The 12,060-nt window shown below is 36.6% G+C and overlaps 1 protein-coding gene across 3 annotated transcripts in view; it reads right to left on the minus strand.

Annotated features, from left to right (window-relative positions):
• Positions 1-12,060, minus strand: part of sdk1b (sidekick cell adhesion molecule 1b) — a 370,259-nt gene that overhangs the window by 6,649 nt on the left and 351,550 nt on the right. For all 3 annotated transcript variants that reach the window (XM_082163612.1, XM_082163613.1, XM_082163611.1), the window contains 8 exons: positions 11,015-11,071; positions 10,497-10,598; positions 8,722-8,837; positions 7,025-7,211; positions 5,194-5,331; positions 4,922-5,083; positions 2,463-2,588; positions 150-314 (listed from right to left, as the gene is read on the minus strand). In XM_082163612.1, coding sequence (XP_082019738.1) covers positions 150-314; positions 2,463-2,588; positions 4,922-5,083; positions 5,194-5,331; positions 7,025-7,211; positions 8,722-8,837; positions 10,497-10,598; positions 11,015-11,071 — 1,053 coding nt within the window. The remainder of the gene's footprint in view (positions 1-149; positions 315-2,462; positions 2,589-4,921; positions 5,084-5,193; positions 5,332-7,024; positions 7,212-8,721; positions 8,838-10,496; positions 10,599-11,014; positions 11,072-12,060) is intronic.

Consider the following 12,060-nt stretch of genomic DNA (forward strand, 5'->3'; position numbering starts at 1 on the left):
TATAGTTTGCAATTGATATGAGTCAGGGTAAATGCCATATCAAATTTGTTGTAAACAAAAACAAAGCTGTGGGACAGATGTACAATGGGTTGTCATTTGCAAGAATTGTTCAGTAAACCGCAGTGGTGTGATATAATGAGGAAGATTACCAGACATAGCGGTGGAAGGCTGACTGGGGTCGCCGTAGCCCAAGCGATTGACCGCGATGACACGGAATTCATAGGCCACACCTGAGCGTAGGCGGTCCAGACTGATGGTGTACGAGAAGCTTCCAGGTGGGAGATGCTTGACAAATGTATCCCATAATCCTTCATCTGAAAAGGCAAGATTTCAAAAGGGGGAGGGAGAGTAAGGAGAAGAAAGATAGAAGAGGTGGAAGTGAGAAGAGGAAGGTTAAAGGAACACTCCACCGGTTTTTCATATTAAACTATGTTATTCCCTTAACTAAGACGAGTTGATACATACTTCTCTCGTCTCAGTGCGTGCACTCAATCGCTCTGGCGCGCGGCGACACTTTGATAGCACTTAGCTTAGCCCAGGTCATTCATTAGGGACCAAACAGAGATGAAGCTAGAAGCGACCAAACAAGTATGGTGACCAAGTATGGTGACACAAAATAAAACGTGGTGCTTTTCTAAGCGGGTAAAAAGGATAACTATAATGTATGGCGGAATAGCACTGGGAGCACTTCGACTCGGCTTGACTTTTTACTGCGCCGAGTCGAAGTGCTTCCAAGTGCTATTCCGCCATACATTATAGTTATCCTTTTTACCCGCTTAGAAAAGCACCACGTTTTATTTTGTGTCACCATACTTGGTCGTGTAACTACTCGTGTAACTGTATTTAAATAGGGAAAACGTGGAGGTGTTTGGTATCTTCTAACTTCATCTCTGTTTGGTCCCTAATGAATGAACTGGGCTAAGCTAAGTGCTATCAAAGTGTCACCGCGCGCCAGAGCGATTGAGTGCACGCACTGAGACGAGAGAGGTATGTATCAACTCGTCTTAGTTAAAGGTACAATATGCAATAATTTTTGCCGCTAGAGGGCGCTACATTCCAAACAACAACAACGGCGTAGCCTGATGACGATGTGAAGGAGCGTGGAATGATGGGAACTGTCGTTTTAAACTCCACCGTGGATGTAAATCAGTCAGACGGGAATCGAAAAATCATGTTCATGGATGAGGCTAAGTTCTATTTTTATAAATGTTGCGTTTAATGACATGCTTTTAGTGGCGAGGCTGGCGTGGTTCAGCGCGGTCTGTGATGGGAGAGAAAAGAGACGAGCAAGTAGGTCAAGTGCAAATGCACCTGTGTCTTATTGCAGTGATCGGCGTGGAGAGACCGCTTATAAGCCGCGCTGGAACGAGAGAGAGACTGGAGAGAAAATTGGACGCAGAGGAAGAAAACCGGTGGATCCAAGCTCTCATTTTTGAACTGTTTTGTGCCGTCGCGGTTGCCACAGTGAATGCGCGTTGTGCGCGGCTTTTGTTTGTTTTGCTTTATTTTAATAAAGTACGAGTCCCAGTCACGACGACGCGTCTTCTTCCTTCCTGACTCTTAAACCTCATCACACTTTTATTTCATTAAAATGAATTAACCGCAAGAAGTAAGGGTAAGGTTAAGGTAAAAAGTAAGGTTTAATACTTCATAGATGTTACTGTATTTGTTGAATTCATTGTTGTGATAACGCTGCACAGTTTTACATGTTCTAAACAATTGTTGTAAAAGTACATTCGAACATACCCACATCATTTGCCAAAATACTGATTCATCTTTATGTATAACACATGCTATATTTATTTACATGGCCATAAACACCAGACGTGATAAACAATGTCAATAAACTAAACACAAATCTAAAGCAATAATACTTTCCTTACATAAACATAACTATTACCGAATGCTACATTTGGAAAATATAAAATTAAGCATGCTTTGTCGACAGAACCAGCAGCAATCGGTAAAGAATAATTGTGTCCCATAACGACTGCAAGAAACAAGCTAAAGTTTGTAGCTTGATAAACGCTACAACTACAACTTCCGCATTTGTCCAGGACTCCACGCAGTACGAGCGGAAACCGAGGGTGACGCGGATATGACGCAATTGACTGGCGACTCCCAGCTCACCCCTGTTCTAACGCCCCGTTTCCTTGGTTAAAATCGCAATTTTCTCACGATTTAAAAATAGTTGGAAACATTTGGGATATTGTAAGTAATCAACTTAACAAAATATATAACACTGGCCTTGAGATTTTGGGATATTTTAATGCAAAATTCTTACATATTGTACCTTTAAGGGAATAACATAGTTTAATATGAAAAAACGGTGGAGTGTTCCTTTAATTGAGAATAAGCCTGGTTTTACAAGACCATGTAGTGCATGAGACGAAGAACCAATAATGAAAAGTCAAGAGTGATCTGAAGTAAATTAAGCAGATGGACAATGAATTGCTGCTTACCTGATGGACGAGCCTCAATCACATATCCCGTGACGGGTCCCGCCCCTTCTACACCCTCTGACCAATGAAGAGTCAAAGCTGATGCGGACTTAGTGACTGAGGTCTGCAAGGGCGAACCAGGGGAGCCTATAAAATACAAGGTTTATTATTCCTATCTGAACAATCAATAACAGCACACAAAGATCCTAATGGATCTGGTCATTATTCTCAATCAGAACAGTTCAGACTGACTTCAAATATCAGGCTGACGGAATGAAAAAGATGGATTTAAAAAAAAAAAAACCTGAATACTTATTAAACATATTCTCTGCAGCTTACAACTAAGGAGTGTAAAACAGGCAGCTCTGCCATTCTGAAGTGGTTTAGATTGCATAAAGGTCACATTGAAGCTGTAGGGATACATCTTCATCAAAACATGCTCTTTATTGGTTACTGTGACCTGACAACACATTCAGTATACTGTTATCACACTTCATTTCTCACAAATCTTTTCACCTTTCAAATAAACTAGCCGATCCTAAATGTCATGGTTCTATTTACTCATTCCCTGTTACACAGGCATAGAATGTGTGTGTGTGTGTGTGTGTGTGCGTGTGTGTGTGCCAATGACCAGTCACCAACCAAAATAATCACATCGCTAGGAAACTATGCTATTACCATAGTATTTGGCCATAGTTCTTTAGACATGTACCATGGTATTTTTTCGTATAAGTTTACTTGTCTACTCAATCCTTAGTATTTTCCATTTTTAAGAATGGTAGTTTAGAATAATAAGTCATCAATACTATGAAATACAGTAACACAAACGGAAGTATGGGAATTTCGTAGCGACCTTTTTATTTTATTTTTTATAAATAAATAATATATATATATATATATATATGCTAAGCATAAGGAATTTCTTTCAAAACCATAAAAAAAACTCACCAACCTATTTGAACGGTAGTGTATAAACAACAAAAATTCAGACCACGAATATGTCAAAGATTTGTTTGATTGATTAATTTTTCATACAAGGATATTATGTTAATTTGTAAATGTGTACATAACCTAGTTTATTTACCTACTTTGTCGTTTATTTATTTATTATTATCATTACTATTATTGTTTTTGTTTTATTAATATTTGTATGTACGTTAGATTATTTCGGCAGACAGGGTTATTGTGGGAAATAAAGTTTATAGAAATAAATACAAACTATAATAGCAGCACAGTGATACTAAATAACAATAACAGCAAAAATACATATGGTGGAATCTAAAAGTCAAAATGAATACACTTTTAGCTATATGTATATCGGAAACTTGTTGGCTGCATTTGCTGTGCTGTCTGGTCCTACTAATACACTAAAATAAATAAATAAAGTTTTTGTAAAGAAATGTATAAATTGAAAATCAGGTTATATTTTTTATATTGGAAACTTGTTGGCTGAATTTGTTTGCTATCTGGCCCTACTAAGAAAGAAAGAAAGAAAGAAGGAAAGAAAGAAGGAAAGAAAGAAACTTGTTGGCTGCATTTGCTGTGCTGTCTGGTCCTACTAATACACTAAAATAAATAAATAAAGTTTTTGTAAAGAAATGTATAAATTGAAAATCAGGTTATATTTTTTATATTGGAAACTTGTTGGCTGAATTTGTTTGCTATCTGGCCCTACTAAGAAAGAAAGAAAGAAAGAAGGAAAGAAAGAAGGAAAGAAAGAAACTTGTTGGCTGCATTTGCTTTGCTATCTGGTCCTAATCATCCACTGACTAACTAAACACACACACACACAAAAAAAAAAGGTTTTGTAAATTCATAAGTAGAAAATCAACTGTATTCATCTACAAAACTACTTTCAACCATTCAAGGCCTTTAAGATTATCAGAAACATACATTCACTCCAGTGATTTACACTTTAGACTGGTAGTGTACCTTGGAGTACCATGTCAAAATGGTATGAATTAATATTTCAGTACCATATAGGATACATAAAAGCAACCCAGTATTTAATTTTATTTAGCAAAAAATTCTGGCCATTTACATAAGTGCTTACACTCCATCATAATCCATACTGACCAATCAGAGTCCACCGCTACATGAATCAGCTTCATCTCATCTGAGGAACATGTGAGGCTCAACATCCCACCACAATGAAGACGCTGTCATGAGAATGTTCAAGTGCTCAAAGGCTACGTAAAATCCCATTCTCATTACAGTGCACTAATCAAACCATGACGTTCACACAGCCTTATTTTAATTTCCGTCTCCAACTAATTTTAAAAATTAAGATAATGAAATGCCATCTCTCTAGTGGGTCCCAGGGTTTAGAAAGGTGTTTTTTAGAAAAGCACTAGTTAAATGCAGTCATTTCATATTCAACAATTAATTGAATCCAAAGAAAGCCTCCAGCTCTTGTGTCTGTAACTGCAGGGGATGTTGCTTGATTTATTATGAGTTATTACATTCACGTTTACTCATACCTTCCACTGGTCCTGCAGTGATATTGGCTTCCAGTTCGGGTCCGTAAGCAATGGTTCTGGCCTGAACCTTGAAGCGATATGTCACGGCCCTCTTCAGGTCACGAACTTTCAGCCAGCGCTGCCAGTTCCCCTTGATCTCCACTGTAACCGTCTTACTGACACCTGTCAAATGAAGAAGGGTCTTTATGAATATTGTATAATATATATCTGTACTCAAGACTTTTCTTATTATTACAATTTGAATGATGATTATATCTCTCCATCCTGCTCACCATGAACTGGTGCGGTGGGCTCATAGACCACTCTGTACCCTTCCACCACTCCGTTGGGTTGCAGAGGAGCTCCCCATGACACATTCACTGAGCTTCCCGTCACCTCCGAAAACACCACATGACTGGGGGCTCCAGGAGCTTGAGAGAGAAAAGACACACGTGTGTACACTTCTGCTAAATAAACCGATTTCCATAAAAACAACAAAAAATAATATGCAAATAACACAAATACACTACTGTTAAAATGTCTGTTCAAACATCCATTCCACAAAAATATTAGCATATTGGAATGATTTTCTGATGGATCATGTGACAATGAAGACTGGAGTAATGATGCTGAAAATTTAGCTTTGCCATCAAAGAAAAAAATTACATTTTGAAATATATTCAAAATAGAACAGTTATTTTGTAATAATATCTCATAATGTTTTTTTTTTTTTTTTAAATAAATGCAGCCTTGGTGAGCATAAGACATTTTTCAAAACCATTAAAAATCTCACCCATTTGTATTATTAGTCATGTATTTTTTTATATAATAATAATAATAATAATAATAATTATTATTATATGTATGTATTTATTAATTTTTCCGACAAGGATATTATGTTCATTTGTAAACGTACATTATTCATATTTGTATGCATGTTTAATTATTAAAAAAATAAAGGGAAAAATGTATTTAAAACGGAAAGGGACATATATATATATATATATATATATATATATATATATATATATATATATATATATATATATATATATATATATATATTCTAAAGATTAAAGTGCACAACAAATAAAATTATAGTGTTATTGAAAGAATAGAGTCTGAACTGCCAAAACGAGTTGGAGCAACTCCAGTCTCACTTCCTGTTACATACCCACGCAACAATGTAACACATTTGAATAATGCCAGCCTATAGTCTTCATTGGCTGCCCACGAACCACATCTACTCTGACCCTCAAACACTATAGCTGTTGCTGAGGCCTGGATGAGTTTAGTTTGTGTTGTGGACATGTCCAGAAGATTCGGTTTTCTGCGCTACAAATCCACTTTGCATGCATTTCAAAAGGATGAGGACGACGCCATCATTACTGTTCATATTACTGTGTATCAAGTGTAAGTTCAGATATGGTAGTGGGTGTTTCATTTCCAACAGACTTGGCTGTCTGACCAATCAGAGCAGATTAGGCTCACGAAAAGGGGGGTTTAAAGAGACTGAATCTTTGAACTAATCGTTTCAGACACTTTGAAAAAAAGAGGTGATGTGCAATGTATATTATGAGAAAATGTAAGTGGTTTTTGACTTTTGATGCATATAAATCTATTGTAGGAGACCTTCAAAACAAAATCAGGAACCTTTAAAATAGTATAATAGGGGCACTTTAAGTGTTTTTACAAAAATATGAGCTGTACATTTCTGTTTTAAACCACAATGTCTTGCTCTTTAGACTTTCCTATGTAAGTGCATTAGAGTAAATATGATTTTTTGCAAAAATTGTTTTCAGTAAAAATCAATGCATGCTGTCTAGAGTCAATAGAACTTGTGCCCAGAACATTACTTTAATAAAACTGTCACAGTATGCCTGTATATGTTCAATCTGCATTACAGGAAATGGTAATCAAAGGTTCAATCAAACTTGTTTTCATTTGCCAAATTTTGCTTCAAGACTCTTAAATAGGGTAATAGAAAGAAGCGCCACATTTACTATCTTAATGGAAGCAGTAACACCAGAGGAATGACATGTCTGACAATGTTTTGGACGTCTCGGTTGGTTGTCTGGCGCGCATGCATCCGGATGAGCGTAACAGGATCTCAGCGGGACTCACCAGCCTGCAGGGTGCGTCCTTTACGGGCCGCACTGAGCGGCCCGTCACCCGCCGCGTTAAATGCAGACAGTTGCACATGGTAAGTGGTGTAGGATGTCAGGTTCTTCAGGTGCACGGATGTATCTGGAACAAACAAAACTAGTTCCTTCTCCGTCTCATTCTGCCTGTCCTTTTCCCAGTAATGGATCTGTGGGAAGAAAGGAATGACACATATACAAACTTAAAGGAATATTCACCCAAAAATTAAAATGTCCAAATTCTAAAACCGTATAGTTTGAAGACTGTACTTGTCGCTCCTTTCCATGCATTTACAATGAATGGAGACTGGAGATATATAACTTCATAAAACTCCTGCATTAAACTGCATTTATTTGAACAGAGGGATTTGAAATGTTAATGGCGTTTTTATTACTCAGCAGGTGAGTAAGGTATTTTACTGAACAGATAAATTGCCATATGTAGCTCTCTAACGGAGTTCATTGTAAAGCATTATCTATTATGAAGTGTCATTTTCCGCACAGTAACGCAGAGCTGAAGCACAACCAAAACAACGTTCTTCCACAAAATGCATGCAGTTCTGTTTTCTATATGCTAGAGGGCCAAAAGTTACATAGTGTACCTTTTAAAAATCTTACGGACCCCAAATTACGGAAGAGTATTCATACATTTATGATATTTTTATGATATATGTGCTGTTTTGGAAGCTTAAATGCTACATTCATCATTCATTGAGAAACTAAGTACACTTTTAAGAATGCCTCATTATGTATTCCAAGGTAAAAAGAAAGTCATAAGTATTTTGAATGATATGAGGGCAATACAGAAGTGTATATTCTTACATTTATGATATTTTTATATTATGTGCTGTTCTGGAAGCCTAAATGCTACATTCATCATTCATTGAGCAACTAAGTACATTTTTAAGAATGCCTCCTTCTGTGTTCCAAGGTAAAAAGAAAATCATACGGATTTTGAATGATATGAGGGCAAGAAAATGAAGACAAATGTTTCATTTTTGGGTGAACTATTTTTTTTAAATACACAAACACACCGAAACAAGAATGAAATAAGAAATGTGAATTGATACTTTGTGTGTTTGTGGACAGAACAGAAGGATTCATAACCAATTCCTGTTCAAATGTCTATGAGAGACAGATGTACAGATGGCGTAAATAGGAAAACAACGGTGGAAGCTAATGCGGTGAAATCAACAGATGACAGTGAGATAAGGGAAGACAGACTACAGATGAACGACAGTTTATTTATGACGATAAACAGATGGACTGCCTGACTGATTTTGGAAATACTTTTCATAAAAGCCAGGTCTCACAACTGACTAAACAATTGTGCATTATGTATTCATGCATTTGAAATTTTTGGCACATAGTGTACAATGTGGCAAACACATAATGTGCATGGGAATTATAGGTATTTCTAGGGAGTGGAAATATGCATTTGACAATTAAAAACATTGAATTTAATAACAACCAATTATACTTAATAATACCCAATGTCTTATGGGTCGTTGACAGGATGGATTCTTGTGAATGTTTGCAGTATTTATAAAAAAAAATTCTATGTAAACATACTCTAGACAGACATCTTTGATGTTGTGCATCTTGTGCCTTATTTAAAAATAATTACGAATCATAAGGCTAATATTTTGTGCATGCATGTGAGTAAAAAGTTATCGTCACCTTGTATCCCTGAATATTTCCATTTTGTGTCTCGACGGGTGGAGGCTGCCACTCTACGTCCAGCTGGCTGGAGGACACGGATTTCACCTGAATATTCTGAGGAGCCACTGAAGGAGCTGTGAACACATGCACAAAATTATTATTTTGAATTGAGCAACAAACAAATCAAATGTGCATGTGTCTAGACTTCCACAGTTGGACAACTATTTACTGTATAGACTATCTGTCTCATATAAAGGCCAAATGTCAGATGACATTTCTCTGTGGCATAATGGACACTGACTAAACTGAAAGGAAACAGAGGTTTAGTGATTTATTGACACACTAAAATGTGTAAAATGTAATGTCTCTGTAAACAGGCCAGCTGTCGTGTTTTGTTTCCAGAAAGATTTTAAGCAGCACCACTGTTTTCAACATTGATAATGATAAGACATGTTTCTTGAGAACCGAATCAGCATATTAGAATGATTTCTGAAGAATCATGTGACACTGAAGACAGGAGGAACGGCTGGAGGAATAATTACATTAACAGTTATTTCAAATAATATTTCATAACATTACAGTTTTTACTGTATTGAAATAAATGCAGCCTGGGTGAGCATGGATATATATATATATTATTTTTGTATAAATATTTATTTTTAAAATAATGTATACTATAAAACTTAATATGTATTTTTTTTTTATGCACTTTCATTGTATAAGCACACTCCTTCCCCAGTCCATACAGACATACTGTATATTTCATAGATCTGTTGTTTAGTTGGGCTTGGTGTCATAGTCTGTGAGTGACTTTGAGCTGTATGTGTCAAAATCCCTTTTCAGCTCATTCTACACTCCTATAAAGAGAGATATGTAATTAAGATGGCCTTGTTGTCTTTGTGTGTTAAAGTCACGCCAGAGGGACGTTGTGTTTAATGATGTGCCATCCCTCTCATTCGGATTTTTCAGAGAGGTCAGATGTGTACACTAATCTGATTTGTGCACATGGCTCATTTTTTAAATTAGCTTAGGTAATGGGCTATCATACTGCTCTACATAGATGAGTTTACAGTTAAATTAGCTTTGACATGTGCTGTGATACATGCTAACACACAAACACATCCTATAGACTGAAAGAAGGTCATATCTTCTCTATTTCACTTAAATACAGCATTCATGAAAGATCTTGTAGATGGGGAATATATAAATAGAGCAATTTCTGCATACATTTACACGGAGGTAATACACAGATCCGATATTATACAAATATCTGACGTCGGTTTACCTTCAGTGAAGACATTACTGACTGTTTTATATAAGTATCCCCCCAGGCTGCACATCACTGGCTAAATTGATTTGCGCTGCATAGTGGGAACTGGTCTATGGCGCGTATCAATAGGTCACGCAAATGGATCCACTCTGCGTTGTCTAATAGTTTGTGCAGATAATTGGTCCACTAGGCGATTCAAGTCCCTCTTTTCTTTCCCATACAGTTGATAAAACCAGATAAAACAGGTTGTGTGACTGAGGAATGATTGCATATAATTTTCATCTCACTCATGTGTGAATGTACTCCTCGTTAACATTACCTGAGCGCTAAGTGCTCAGACCAGACCAAATATTGAATATAATGTTTAATTGTAGGTCAGATAATGAGATATCAGATGCATATCAGCAAACAACAACTACGTTTCAAAAAGCACTTTGTGTTTACCATGGACTTTTTGCAAGTTTGTGGTTCAAGTTTTAGAACTGAGTCATAGGATTGATCCTAATAAGGCATAAACACATACCTGCTTCTCCCACAAAAACCTCTACAGGTGCACTTGAAGGGCTTTCTCCAACAACATTAAATGCTGTCATGACAATCGTGTATCCTCTGTACTTGCTGAGCTCTGAAAAACACCATTAGAGGAAAAGAAAAATAAGATGGAAGCTTAAAAGTGCGAAGAGTGCTGAAGTACTAGTTTAGAGAAACGTGGAGAAAGAGACCCAAAAAAATGAGAAATAATTTTTTTAAATGTAGGCGACGGAAGAGGGACGTGGATATGAGAAGAAGGGTGTGGAAATGAGGCGGAGAACAAAATAGATTTACATTTTTCCCCTTCCTCACAGCAGATCATGACAGGACCAGAGGCTAAACAACAAAGCGTAAAGACTAGGGGAAGTGTTTGTTATGGAGGTAGAGGAGATCAGAGGATAGAACAGGGAGTTTGAAAGCCTTCGGGCTTGAATGTGACTCTGTTAACACTTCAAAGATTACAACTATTGAAACAACTCAGCAATTAAAATAATATCAAAAAATACTTACGCGTTAATTCAAATTCTGTTAATGAAGGGCTGCTCACTGTCTTAAAAGTGCTCTTAGCTGTTTGAATAGTGAAATAAACCCAGAGAGAGATAGAGAGAGGAAAAGAGAATAAGAGAGAAATTACACAAGGGAAATATGGGAAATATTAAAATATGCATTTGAGAACAGAAGACAAAACAGTCATCTGAAACAGAAAGTAACACAACATTGACAAAACATATTTATCACATTTGTTTTTATTAACATCATCATTATGAAAACAACACATTTCACCTAAATGTGAAAAAAAATGTGCAAAACAATACAATTCAAAACAATAATTTCAGTTTGAGTTCAAAATTCAAGCAGTGAATGGAAGAGAGAGAGAGAGAGACTATCAAAAGATAGAATGACAGACAGACAGATATATAGATAGACAGACAGACAGATAGATAGATAGATAGATAGATAGATATACAGATAGATAGATAGATAGATAGATAGATAGACAGACAGATAGACAGCTAGAACGATAGACAGACAGATAGATAGGATGACAGACAGAAAGACAGACATATCAAAAGACAGACAGATAGACAGACAGATAGATAGGATGACAGACAGAAAGACAGACATATCAAAAGACAGACAGACAGATAGACAGACAGATAGATAGGATGACAGACAGAAAGAAAGACATATCAAAAGACAGACAGACAGACAGACAGACAGACAGACAGACAGACAGACAGATAGACAGACATATAGATAGGATGACAGACAGAAAGACAGACATATCAAAAGACAGACAGACAGACAGACAGACAGACAGACAGACAGACTGATAGATAGGATGACAGACAGAAAGACAGACATATCAAAAGACAGACAAACAGACAGACAGACAGCTAGAACGATGGACAGACTGATAGATAGGATGACAGACAGAAAGATAGACATATCAAAAGACAGACAGACAGACAGACAGACAGACAGACAGACAGAAAGATAAATAGATGGATAGATAGACAGACAGACAGATAGACAGACAGATAGACAGACAGATA

This window comes from Leuciscus leuciscus, assembly GCF_965113295.1.
Source record: "Leuciscus leuciscus genome assembly, chromosome: 3".
In the NCBI taxonomy this organism is placed as follows: Eukaryota; Metazoa; Chordata; class Actinopteri; order Cypriniformes; family Leuciscidae; genus Leuciscus; species Leuciscus leuciscus.